General features: G+C 49.8%; 1 protein-coding gene and 1 long non-coding RNA gene across 2 annotated transcripts in view; both read left to right on the forward strand.

Annotated features, from left to right (window-relative positions):
• Positions 1-450: 450 nt before the first annotated feature.
• Positions 451-13628, forward strand: part of GLE1 (GLE1 RNA export mediator) — a 39053-nt gene continuing 25875 nt past the window's right edge. The window contains exons 1-5 of the mRNA XM_081179154.1: positions 451-573; positions 2224-2424; positions 5553-5666; positions 7799-7947; positions 12061-12121. Of these exons, the coding sequence (XP_081035280.1) occupies positions 472-573; positions 2224-2424; positions 5553-5666; positions 7799-7947; positions 12061-12121 (627 nt within the window). The 5' untranslated portion in view covers positions 451-471. The remainder of the gene's footprint in view (positions 574-2223; positions 2425-5552; positions 5667-7798; positions 7948-12060; positions 12122-13628) is intronic.
• On the forward strand, positions 6013-6846 carry LOC308579183. The gene is made up of 3 exons (XR_014004352.1): positions 6013-6099; positions 6159-6306; positions 6483-6846. It is a non-coding gene; the product is annotated as an uncharacterized lncRNA (long non-coding RNA).

Consider the following 13628-nt stretch of genomic DNA (forward strand, 5'->3'; position numbering starts at 1 on the left):
CTTCGGTTCGAGTAGCCGTCGCGCCCTCTCATATGTCGAACTGCCTGACACTCAGCCTGGGGCGGGGTTTCTCCGAGGCGGGAAACACGTCCCGCCCGCTCATAGGCCAAGCGGCCTGTCACTCCACGACGTAGGCGGCCCTTGGATTGCTGTCGCGCCCTCCTATAGGTCGAACGGCCTGTCCCTCCCCGTCGTAGGCGGCCCTTGCCTTCCCCTCATAGGCCCTCCGTCCCGTCACTCCGCCGAAGGGGCTGTTACTCAGAGTGGGGAGGCAAAGCCGTCCCGCCCTCTCATAGGTCGAACAGCCCGTCACTCACCCTGGGGCGGGCTTTCTCCCAGGCGGGAGCTCGCTCATAGGCCCTCCGCCCCGCCACTCCGCCTCCCGCCCGCCCCCGCCCGCTTCCCATTGGCCGTCGCCTAGGCAACGCGGCCTAGTCCGTTTGCGGCCCGTTTCCGAAGCCTGGGCCTGGCATGGAGCCGCGGCGGCTCCGCGGGGCGGCGCTGGCGGCGCTGCGGGCCAGCGGGAAGGGGCGGCTGCGTTACGGGCCGGACTGGAGCGCCGAGCTGGGAGAGGTCAGGCTGGACTGGAAGGGGGGGAGCCAAATGATAGTATTGATTGGGAATCGATCGATAGCCTCCCGCCCCGCCCCCCTCCATAGGAATCAATGAAGGAAGGAAGGGGCTGGTTATTATTATTATTATTATTAGTAGGATTGTTTCTTAGGGGGGACCCTTGGTTGGGTTCTGGTATTGGTATTATTAGTATTATTAGTGTTATTATTAGTGTTATTAGTGATATTAGTGTTGTTATTGTTAGTATTCGTATTGTTGTTGTTACTGTTATTAGTATTAGTATTGTTATTATCATTATTTCTTAGGGAGGACCCTGGTTGGTTTCTGGTATTATTATTATTATTATTATTATTATTATTATTATTATTATTATTATTATTATTATTATTATTTGCAACCAATTATTAGGGTACTATTATTGTTGTTGTTGTTGTTATTGTTAGTAGCAGTGTTGTTGTTGTTGTTGTTGTTGTTGTTGTTGTTGTTGTTGTTGTTATTTCTTAGGGAGGACCCTAGTTGGTTTCTGTCATTATTAGTATTGTTATTATTAGTATTGTTAGTATTGTTAGTATTGTTGTTGTTATTAGTAGTGTTGTTGTTGTTGTTGTTGTTGTTGTTGTTGTTAGTATTATTAGTATTGTTGTTGCTGTTATTATTAGTGTTAGTATTAGTATTGTTGTTGTTATTATTATTGTTATTATTATTAGTATTAGTATTAGTATTAGTATTGCTATTATTATTATTATTATTAGTAGTAGTAGTAGTAGTAGTAGTATAGTTGTTGTTGTTGTCTGTTATTACTAGTATTAGTATTAGTATTGTTGTTGTTTTGTTATTGTTGTTGTTGTTATTATTATTAGTGTTAGTATTGTTATTATTTCGTAGGGAGGACCCTAGTTGGTTTCTGTTGTTATTGTTGTTATTATTATTATTATTATTATTATTAGTAGTAGTAGTAGTAGTAGTGTTGTTGTTGTTGTTGTTGTTAGTATTAGTGTTAGTATTGATGTTGTTATTATTATTATTATTATTATTATTTCTTAGGGAGGACCCTAGTTGGTTTCTGTCATTATTAGTATTAGTATTGTTATTATTATTGTTGTTGTTGTTATTAGTGTTGTTGTTATTATTATTATTATAATTACTACTACTACTACTAAAGACACTCACCTTATTGGATTCTATTATTATTATTATTATTATTATTATTATTATTATTATTATTATTATTGCTGCTGCTGCTGCTACTACTACTACTACTATTATTATTAAAGACACTCACCTTGTTGCTTTCTATTATTATTATTATTGGTATTCTTTTTCTCCTTATTATTGACACTCTTCAAGGACCTTGTTGATTTCTACTACTACTACTACTACTACTATTATTATTATTATTAAAAACACCTTGTTTATCATTATCATTATATTATATTATATTATATTATATTATATTATATTATATTATATTATATTATTAAAAACACCAAACAGCTTGTTTATTTATATTATATTATATTATATTATATTATATTATATTTATTATATTATATTATATTATATTATATTATAATGTTATATTTATTATTATCCTCATTATCATTATTAATCTTACTATTATTATGACTCTTAATTCCTCCCGCCCCCCAGGACATCTTGGAAGCCCACCGCTCCCCCCCACTCCTCTCCCCCCAGGCAGGATGGATCCTGGGCCGGATCGACCAATCCCCTCGCCAGGAGGAGGCGGCGCCCGAGGGCTCGGCCTGGGGGGAGGCCGCCCTCCCCGAAGCCCCGCCCCCGTCGCCGGGCCGAGACCCCGCCCCCCGGGCGGAAGGGGCGGAGGCCGCGCAGGTAATATCCTATCCTTGTCTCCTATATCCTATCCTATCCTATCCTATCCTATTCTCCTATCCTTGTCTCCTATCCTATCCTTCTCTCCTATCCTGTCCTCCTATCCTATCCTATCCTATCCTATCCTCCTATCCTATCCTTGTTTCCTTTCCTATCCTCCTATCCTATCCTTGTTTCCTATCCTATCCTATCCTATCCTATCCTATCCTCCTATCCTATCCATGTTTCCTATCCTATCCTCTCCTCTCCTATCCTATCCTCCTATCCTATCCTTGTTTCCTATCCTATCCTCTCCTCTCCTATCCTCCTATCCTATCCTTGTTTCCTTTCCTATCCTCTCCTATCCTATCCTATCCTCTCCTATCCTATCCTCCTATCCTATCCTTGTTTCCTTTCCTCTCCTATCCTATCCTATCCTATCCTCCTATTCTATCCTTGTCTCCTATTCTATCCTATTCTCCTATCCTATCCTTGTCTCCTATCCTATCCTCCTATCCTATCCTTGTTTCCTATCCTATCCTATCCTATCCTCCTATCCTATCCTTGTTTCCTATCCTATCCTCTCCTCTCCTATCCTATCCTCCTATCCTATCCTTGTTTCCTATCCTATCCTTCTGTCCTATCCTATCTTTGTTTCCTATCCTATCCTATCCTCCTGTCCTATCCTATCCTATCCTATCCTTGTCTCCTATCCTATCCTATCCTATCCTATCCTATCCTATCCTATCCTATCCTCCTATCCTATCCTTGTTTCCTACCCTTGTCTCCTATCCTATCCTATCCTATTCTCCTCTCCTATCCTTGTCTCCTATCCTATCCTATCCTATCCTCCTATCCTATCCTCCCATCCTATCATTGTCTCCTATCCTATCCTCCCATCCTATCCTTGTCTCCTATCCTATCCTCCCATCCTCTCCTCCTATCCTATCCTTGTCTCCTATCCTATCCTCCTATCCTATCCTATCCTCCTATCCTATCCTTGTTTCCTTTCCTTTCCTATCCTATCCTATCCTCTCCTTGTCTCCTATCCTCTCCTCTCCTATCCTATCCTCCTATCCTATCCTATCCTTTTCTCCTATCCTATCCTATCCTATCCTAACCTCCTATCCTTGCCTCCTATCCTATCCTTCTATCCTATCTCTGTCCTATTGTATCCTATTGTTTCCTATCCTCTCCACCTATCCTATTTATGTTTCCTATCCTATCCTACTATCCTTTCCTATCCTAGCCTTTTTTCCTATCCTATCCTATCTTCCTATCCTATACTCTCCTATCCTTGTCTCTTATCCTATTTTCCTGTACTATCCTATCCTTCTGTCCTATCCTTCTATCCTAATTTATCATGACCTCCTATCCTATCCTTGTCTCCTATCCTATCCTATCCTATTCTGGTTTCCTATCCAATCCTTCTGTCCTATAGTATCCTATCCTAACCTATCCTTGTCTCCTATGCTTTTTTCCCTTTCTTATCCTATCCTATCCTATCCTATTCTTCTGTCCTATCCTACCCTCCTATCCTATCCTTGGCCCCCAACTTTGTTTCCTATCCTATCCTTCTGCCAAATGGTATCCTATCCTCCTATCCTCTCCTTACTTCCTATCCTATCTCTGTCCTATTGTATCCTATCCTATTCTCCTATCCTATCCTATCCTTCTCTCCAATCATATCCTATCCCCCTGTCCTATCCTACCCTTGTCTCCTATCCTATCCTCCTATCCTACCCTTGTCTCCTATCCTATCCTCCTATCCTACCCTTGTCTCCTATCCTATCCTCCTATCCTATCCTTGTCTCCTATCCTATCCTCCTATCCTATCCTTGTCTCCTATCCTATCCTCCTATCCTATCCTTGTCTCCTATCCTATCCTCCTATCCTATCCTTGTCTCCTATCCTATCCTCCTATCCTACCCTTGTCTCCTATCCTATCCTCCTATCCTACCCTTGTCTCCTATCCTATCCTCCTATCCTACCCTTGTCTCCTATCCTATCCTATCCTATCCTATCCTTTCTCCTATCCTATCCTATCCTCCTATCCTATCCTTGTCTCCTATCCTATCCTCCTATCCTATCCTTGTCTCCTATCCTCCTATCCTCCTATCCTAATCTTGTCTCCTATCCTATCCTATCCTATCCTTTCTCCTATCCTATCCTATCCTTGTCTCCTATCCTCCTATCCTCCTATCCTAATCTTGTCTCCTCTCCTCTCCTCTCCTTGTCTCCTATCCTATCCTCCTATCCTCTCCTTGTCTCCTATCCTATCCTCCTATCCTCTCCTTGTCTCCTATCCTATCCTCCTATCCTATCCTTGTCTCCTATCCTATCCTATCCTATCCTATCCTATCCTATCCTTGTCTCCTATCCTATCCTCCTATCCTATCCTCTCCTTGTCTCCTATCCTATCCTCCTATCCTATCCTTGTCTCCTATCCTTTCTCCTATCCTATCCTCCTATCCTAATCTTGTCTCCTATCCTCTCCTCCTATCCTATCCTTGTCTCCTATCCTATCCTCCTATCCTACCCTTGTCTCCTATCCTATCCTCCTATCCTACCCTTGTCTCCTATCCTATCCTCCTATCCTATCCTTGCCTCCTATCCTATCCTCCCATCCTATCCTTGTCTCCTATCCTATCCTCCTATCCTATCCTTGTCTCCTATCCTATCCTCCTATCCTACCCTTGTCTCCTATCCTATCCTCCTATCCTATCCTATCCTTGTCTCCTATCCTATCCTCCTATCCTATCCTTGTCTCCTATCCTTTCTCCTATCCTATCCTCCTATCCTAATCTTGTCTCCTATCCTCTCCTATCCTATCCTTGTCTCCTATCCTATCCTCCTATCCTACCCTTGTCTCCTATCCTATCCTCCTATCCTACCCTTGTCTCCTATCCTATCCTCCTATCCTATCCTTGTCTCCTATCCTATCCTCCCATCCTATCCTTGTCTCCTATCCTATCCTCCTATCCTATCCTTGTCTCCTATCCTATCCTCCTATCCTATCCTTGTCTCCTATCCTATCCTATCCTACCCTCCTGTCCATCAAACCGCTGCCCCGCCTCCTGAGTCTCCAGACTCGATCCCGGATCCACCACACCCTCCTCTCACCCGATCCCTCTCTCTCGATCCCTCAGCGCCCCGAGAAGCGGAGGGATCCGCCCAGCGACCCCGAAGCGCCCGCCCCCAAGGGCCCCGGGATCGAGGGGATCCTGCGCCTCTACGACCGGATCCGGGCGGCGGAGGGCGAGGTGAGGGGATCTCCTGGGGATCTGGCGGGGGAGGAAGGGCGGGAGGAGAGGGTGGAGGTTGGGGTTCCTCAGAAGATCTCCACCAGATCACCAAAGATCTCCAGGTGTTGGTGGGGAGGAGGGGGAGGGGGAGATCCGCCAAAGATCTGGAGATCTTGCGGGGGAGGAAGGGTGGGAGAGGGTGGAGGTTGGGGTTCCTCAGAAGATCTCCACCAGATCACCAAAGATCTCCAGGCGTTGGTGGGAAGGAAGGGGGAAGGAGGTGGAGATCCACCAAAGACCTGGAGATCTTGCGGGGGGAGGAAGGGGGTGGAGGTGGAGATCCAGGAAGACCTGCGGAATCTTTGGAGGATCCCTAAACATCTCCAGATCTTCCTCTTGAGGATCTCTTGCAGGATCTGGAGATCTTTGGAGGATCCCTAAACATCTCCAGGTCTTGAGGTTCTCTTGGAGGACCCGGAGATCTTGGGAGGATCCTCCTAACATCTCCAGATCTTGAGGATCTCTTGGAGGATCTGGAGATCCCAGATCCTCTAGCGCTTCTCCCCTGGGTTCCTCAACCTGTCTTCCCCTCGGTCCTCCTGCAGGAGGAGCTGGGGTGCCGCCAGGAGACCTTGAGGATCTCTTGGAGTATCTGGAGGTCTTTGGAGGATCCCCAAAGATCTCCAGATCTTGAGGATCTCTTGAAGGATCTGGAGATCTTGGGAGGATCCCAAAACATCTCCAGATCTTCCTCTGGAGGATCTCTTGGAGGATCTGGAGATCTTGGATCCCCAAACCTCTCCAGATCTTGAATGTATCTTGAAGGATCTGGAGGTCTTTGGAGGATCCCCAAACATCTCCAGATCTTCCTCTTGAGGATGTCTTGAAGGTCCTGGAGATCTTGGATCCCAGATCCTGCAGGTCTTCTCCACCGGTGGCCCCGAGTTCGACAACATGTCTCCAGATCTTCCTCTTGAAGATCTCTTGGAGGAGCTGGATCTCTTTGGAGGATCCCTAAACATCTCCAGATCTTCCTCTTGAGGAACACCTGGAGATCCTGGATCCCAGATCCTCCAGGTCATCTCCAGATCTTCCTCTTGAGGAACCCTTGGAGGATCTGGAGATCTTGGGAGGATCCCTAAACATCTCCAGATCTTCCTTTTGAGGAACCCTTGAAGGATCTGGAGATCTTGGGAGGATCCCTAACATCTCCAGATCTTCCTTTTGAGGAACATCTGGAGATCCTGGATCCCAGATCCTCCAGGTCATCTCCAGATCCTCCTCTTGAGGAAGCCTTGAAGGATCTGGAGATCTTGGGAGGATCGCTAAACACCTCCAGATCTTGAGGATCTCTTGGAGGACCTGGAGATCTTGGGAGGATCGCTAAACACCTCCAGACCTTGAGGATCTCTTGGAGGACCTGGAGATCTTGGGAGGATCGCTAAACACCTCCAGATCTTGAGGATCTCTTGGAGGACCTGGAGATCTTGGGAGGATCACGAAACACCTCCAGATCTTGAGGATCTCTTGGAGGACCTGGAGATCTCGGGAGGATCGTGAAACACCTCCAAATCTTGAGGATCTCTTGGAGGATCTGGAGATCTCGGGAGGATCGCTAAACACCTCCAGATCTTGAGGATCTCTTGGAGGATCTGGAGATCTCGGGAGGATTCCTCAACACCTCCAGATCTTGAGGATCTCTTGGAGGACCTGGAGATCTTGGGAGGATCGCTAAACACCTCCAGACCTTGAGGATCTCTTGGAGGACCTGGAGATCTTGGGAGGATCGCTAAACACCTCCAGACCTTGAGGATCTCTTGGAGGATCTGGAGATCTTGGGAGGATCGCTAAACACCTCCAGATCTTGAGGATCTCTTGGAGGACCTGGAGATCTTGGGAGGATCGCGAAACACCTCCAGATCTTGAGGATCTCTTGGAGGATCTGGAGATCTTGGGAGGATTCCTCAACACCTCCAGATCTTGAGGATCTCTTGGAGGATCGCGAAACACCTCCAGATCTTGAGGATCTCTTGGAGGATCTGGAGATCTTGGGAGGATCGCGAAACACCTCCAGATCTTGAGGATCTCTTGGAGGACCTGGAGATCCCACCGGCTTCCCAAACCTAGTCTCCCCTTGGGTCCTCCTCCAGGAGGATCTGCGCCGCCGCCAGGAGATCCAGGATCTGGCCAGCCGGGCGGCCTATGGACAATCTTGGGAGCTACTGAAGCGCTTTGACGAGATGAGGGAGCTGAAGTCCCACCAGGAGTGGCAGGACCTGCGGCAGGAAGTGGAGAGGAGGTGAGACAGGAAGTGGGCGGGGAGGAAAGGAAGAAGGAAGGAAGGGAAGGATCCCACCAGGAGTGGCAGGATCTGCGGCAGGAAGTGGAGAGGAGGTGAGACAGGAAGTGGGCGGGGAGGAAAGGAAGAAGGAAGGAAGGGAAGGATCCCACCAGGAGTGGCAGGATCTGCGGCAGGAAGTGGAGAGGAGGTGAGACAGGAAGTGGGCGGGGAGGAAAGGAAGAAGGAAGGAAGGGAAGAAGGGAAGAAGGAAGGAAGGAAGTGAAAAGAAGGGAGGGAAGGGGAAGGAAGGAAGAAAGAAAAGGAAGTGAAAGATCCCACCAGGAGTGGCAGGACCTGCGGCAGGAAGTGGAGAGGAGGTGAGACAGGAAGTGGGCGGGGAGGAAAGGAAGAAGGAAGGAAGGGAAGGATCCCACCAGGAGTGGCAGGATCTGCGGCAGGAAGTGGAGAGGAGGTGAGACAGGAAGTGGGCGGGGAGGAAAGGAAGAAGGAAGGAAGGGAAGGATCCCACCAGGAGTGGCAGGATCTGCGGCAGGAAGTGGAGAGGAGGTGAGACAGGAAGTGGGCGGGGAGGAAAGGAAGAAGGAAGGAAGGGAAGGATCCCACCAGGAGTGGCAGGATCTGCGGCAGGAAGTGGAGAGGAGGTGAGACAGGAAGTGGGCGGGGTTTTTTCCCGGGGGAGGGAGGGAAGGAAGAAGGAAGGAAGGAAGTGAAAAGAAGGGAGGGAAGGGGAAGGAAGGAAGAACGAAAAGGAAGTGAAAGATCCCATCAGGAGTGGCAGGATCTCCGGCAGGAAGTGGAGAGGAGGTGAGACAGGAAGTGGACGGGGTTTTTTCCCCAGGGGGGAGGGAAGGGAGGGAGGGAGGAAAGGAAGGAAGGAAGGAAGGAGAGAAGGAAGTGAAAAGGAGGGAGGGGAGGGAGGAAGGAAGAAAAGGAAGTGAAAGATCCCACCAGGAGTGGCAGGACCTGCGGCAGGAAGTGGAGAGGAGGCGAGACAGGAAGTGGGTGGAGTTTTTTCCTGTTGGGGGGGAAGGGAGGGAGGGAAGAAGGGAAGAAGGAAGGGAAGGGGAAGGAAGGAAGAAAAGGAAGGGAAGGATCCCACCAGGAGTGGCAGGATCTCCGGCAGGAAGTGGAGAGGAGATGAGACAGGAAGTGGGCAGGGTTTTCCCCCGGGGCGGAGGGAAGGGAGGGAGGAAAGGAAGAAGGAAAGAAGGAAGTGAAAAGAAGGGAGGGAGGGGAGGGAGGAAGGAAGGAAGGAAGGAAGGGAAGGAGGAAGTGAAAGGAAGGGAGGGAGGGAGGAAGGGAAGGAAGGAAGGAAGGGAAGGAGGAAGTGAAAGGAAGGGAGGGAGGGAGGAAGGGAAGGAAGGAAGGAAGGGAAGGAGGAAGTGAAAAGAAGGGAGGAAGGAAGGAAAGGAAGGAAGGAAGGGAAGGAGGAAGTGAAAAGAAGGGAGGGAAGGAAGGAAGGAAGGAGAAGGAAAGGGAAAAGAAGGAAGGAAGGAAAGAAGGGAAGAAGGAAGGAAGGAAGGAGAAGGAAAGGGAAAAGAAGGAAGGGGAGGGAGAAAGGAAAGGAAAGGAAAGGAAAGAAGGAAGGAAGGAAAAGGAAAGGAAAGGGAAAAGAAGGAAGGGCAGGGAGGGAGCGAGGAAGGAAGAAAACACAAGACGGACGGAAGGAAGGAAGGAAGGGAAAGGAAGGAAGGAAGGAAACACAAGAAGGAAGGAATGGAGGGAAGGGAGGAAGGAAGGAAATGCAAGAAGGAAGGAAGTGAAAAGGAGGGAGGGGAGGGAGGGAAGGAACGAAGAAAGGAAGGAAAGGAAAGAAGGAAGGAAGGAAAAGGAAAGGGAAAAGAAGGAAGGGGAGGGAGGTAGGAAGGAAACACAAGACAGAAGGAAGGAAGGGAAGGAAGGAAGGAAGGAAAGAAGGAAAGAAAGGAACGGAAGGAAGGAAGGAAACACAAGAAGGAAGGAATGGAAAGGAGGGAGGGAGGGGAGGGAGGGAGGAAGGAAGGAAGGAAGGGAAGGAGGAAGTGAAAAGGGAGGGAGGGGAGGAATGAAGGAAAGGAAGGAAAGAAGGAAGGAAATGCAAGAAGGAAGGAAGTAAAAGGAAAGGGAAAAGAAGGAAGGGGAGGGAGGGAGGGAGGAAGGAAAGGAAGGAAGACCGAAAAGGAAGGAAAGGTAAAGGAAGGAAGAAAAGGAAGGGAAGGATCCCACCAGGAGTGGCAAGATCTGCGGCAGGAAGTGGAGAGGAGGTGAGAAAGGAAGTGGGTGGGGTTTTCCCCCGGGGGGAGGGAAGGGAGGAAAGGAAGAAGGAAGGAAGGGGAAGGAAGGAAAGAAAGAAGGGGAGAAGGAAGAAAGGAAGGGGAAGGAAAGGGAGAAGAAGGAAGGGGAGGGAGGGAGGAAGGAAGGAAAGAAGGAAGTGAAAAGAAGGGAAGGAAGGAAATGCAAAAAGGAAATGAAAGGAAGGAGGGAAGGAAATGCAAGAAGGAAGGAAAGAAATTCAAGAAGAAAGGAAGGGAAACGAAAACAAGGAAAGGGAAGAAGGAAAGAAAGAAGGGAAGAAGGAAGGAAGGGGAAGGAAGGAAGTGAAAAGAAGGGAGGGAAGGAAGGAAGGAGAAGGAATGGGAAAAGAAGGAAGGGGAGGAAGGAAGGAAGGAAAGGAAGAAGGAAGTGAAAAGAAGGGAAAGAATGAAATGCAAGAAGGAAGGAAAGAAATTCAAGAAGGAAGGGAAATGAAACGGAAAGGGAAGAAGGGAAGGAAGGGAAGGAAGGAAAGAAAAGTGAGGAAGGGAAAAGGGAAGAGAAGAAGGAAGGAAAGGGGAAGGAAGGAAGAAAAGGAAGGGAAGGATCCCACCAGGAGTGGAGAGGAGGTGAGACAGGAAGTGGGTGGGTTTTTTTCCTTTTGGGGGGGAAGGGGGGAAAGGAAGAAGGAAGGAAGGTGAAGGAAGGAAAGAAAGAAGGGAAGATGGAAGGAAGGAAGGAAGGAAGGAAGGAAGGGGAAGGAAAGGGAAAAGAAGGAAGGGGAGGGAGGGAGGGAGGGAGGAAGGAAGGAAGGAAGGAAGGAAGGGGAATGAAGGAAAGAAAGAAGGGAAGAAGGAAGGAAGGAAGTGAAAAGAAGGGAGGAAGGAAGGAAAGGAAGGAAGGAAGGGAAGTGAAAAGAAGGGAGGGAAGGGAGGGAGGGAGGAAGGACGGAAGGAAGGAAGGAAGGGAAGTGAAAAGAAGTGAGGGAAGGGAGGAAAGGAAGGAAAGAAGGAAGGAAGGAAGGAAGGAAGGAAGGAAGGAAGGGAAGAAGTGAAAAGAAGGGAGGGAGAGAAGGGAAGAAGAAAAGAAGGAAGGAAGGAAGGGAAGGAGGAAGTGAAAAGAAGGGAGGGAGGAAGGAAGGGGAAGGAAGGAAGGAAGGAAGGAAAGAAGGAAGTGAAAAGAAGGGAGGGAAGGGAGGAAGGAAGGAAAGTGAAAAGAAGAGAAGGAAGGAAGGAAGGAAGGAAGGAAGGAAGGAAATGCAAGAGGGAATGAAAGAAAAGGGAAAAGAAGGAAGGAGGGAAAGGAAAGGAAGGGAAGAAAGGAAGGGGAGGGAGGGAGGAAGGAGGGAAGGAAGGAGGGAAAGGAAAGGAAAGGAAAGGAAAGGAAAGGAAAGGAAAGGAAGGCCTATGGGAGCTGCTGAAGTGCTTTGACGAGATGAGAGAGTGGCAGGATCTCCGGCAGGAAGTGGAGAGGAGGTGAGACAGGAAGTGGGCGGTTTTTTCCCCGGGGGGGGAAGGGAGGGAGGAAAGGAAGAAGGAAAGAAGGAAGGGGAAGGAAAGGGAAAGGAAGGGAAGGGAAGAAGGAAGGAAAGAGAAGGAAGGAAGGAAGGAAATGCAAGAAGGAATGAAAGAAAAGGAAAGGGAAAAGGAAGGAGGGAAAGGAAGGGAAGAAAGGAAGGGGAGGGAGGGAGGAAGGAAGGAAGTGAAAAGAAGGAAGGAAGGAAATGCAAGGTGGAAAGAAGTAAGGAAATGCAAGAAGGAAGGAAAGGAAGGAAGGAAGGAAGGAATGGAAAGAAGGAAGTGAAGGTTTCCTGGATGGCTTCCTAATAATAATAATAATAATAGTAATAATAATTTGATTTTTTCCGGAATTTTCCAGCTCCAAAGAAGCCCAGGGCCAGCAGGAGAAGCTGAAGGAGGAGCACCAGCGCCGGGCCAAGGTGGGGGGCGGCGCTGGGTTCGAGGGGCGGGGCAGGAAGTTGGAGGGGCGGGGCAGGAAGTTGGAGGGGCGGGGCAGGAAGCTCTGGAACCCGGGAGCTGGGGGTTTCTGGGGGTGGGTGGGAAAGGCCTGGCCCCGCCTCTCCCTCCCTCCTCTCCCTCCTTCCGTCTCTTTGACTCCACCTCCTCTCCCTTCTTCCCTCCTTCCTTCCCTCCCTCCTTCCCTCTCTCCTTCCCTCCCTCCCTCCCTTCCTTTCCTTCTTTTCACTTCTTCCTCCCCTTCCTCTTCTTCGCTCCCTCCTCCCTGACTCCACCTCCTCTCCCTCCCTCCCTCCTTCCCTCTTTCCCTCCTCCCTCCCTCCCTCCTCCTTCCCTCCCTCCTTCCCTCCCTTTTTAATTTCCTCCCTCCCTTCCTTTCCTTCTTTTCACTTCCTCCTCCCCTTCCTCTTCTCCCTCGCTCCCTCCCTCTCTCGCTGACTCCGCCCCCTCCTCCGCCTCCTCTCCCTCCCTCTCTCCCTGACTCCGCCTCCTTTCCCTTCCTGATTCCACCTCCTCCCTCCCTCCCTCTTTTTGACTCCATCTCCTCTCCCTCCTTCCCTCCCTCCTTCCCTCCCTCCTTCCTTCCTTCCTTCCCTCTCTCCCTCCTTCCCTCCCTCCCTCCCTCCCTCCTTCCCTCCTTCCCTCCCTCCCTCCCTCCTTCCCTCCTTCCCTCCTTCCCTCCTTCCCTCCTTCCCTCCCTCCTTCCTTCCCTCCTTCCCTCCCTCCTTCCTTCCCTCCTTCCCTCCCTCCTTCCTTCCCTTCCTCCCTCCCCTCCCTCCTTCCTTCCTTCCTTCCTTCCTTCCCTCTCTCCCTCCTTCCTTCCTTCCCTCTCTCCCTCCATCCCTCCTTCCATCCTTCCTTCCCTCTCTCCCTCCGTTCCTCCTTCCTTCCTTCCCTCTCTCCCTCCCTCCCTCCCTCCTTCCTTCCTTCCTTCCCTCTCTCCCTCCCTCCCTCCCACCTTCCTTCCTTCCCTCTCTCCCTCCCTCCATCCCTCCCTCCTTCCTTCCTTCCTTCCTTCCTTCCCTCTCTCCCTCCTTCCTTCCTTCCTTCCCTCTCTTCCTCCCTCCCTCCTTCCTTCCTTCCCTCTCTTCCTCCATCCCTCCTTCCTTCCTTCCTTCCCTCTCTCCCTCCATCCCTCCCTCCTTCCTTCCTTCCCTCTCTCCCTCTGTCCTTCCTTCCTTCCCTCTCTTCCTCCATCCCTCCTTTCCTTCCTTCCCTCTCTCCCTCCCTCCCTCCTTCCTTCCCTCTCTCCCTCCTTCCTTCCTTCCCTCTCTTCCTCCATCCCTCCCTCCTTCCTTCCTTCCCTCTCTTCCTCCCTCCTTCCTTCCTTCCTTCCTTCTCTCCCTCCATCCCTCCCTCCTTCCTTCCTTCCCTCTCTCCCTCCGTCCTTCCTTCCTTCCCTCTCTTCCTCCATCCCTCCTTCCTTCCTTCCTTCCCTCTCTCCCTCCCTCCCTCCTTCCTTCCCTCTCT

The sequence above is a fragment of the Podarcis bocagei genome (assembly GCF_964188305.1).
Source record: "Podarcis bocagei genome assembly, chromosome: Z".
Lineage (NCBI taxonomy): Eukaryota > Metazoa > Chordata > Lepidosauria > Squamata > Lacertidae > Podarcis > Podarcis bocagei.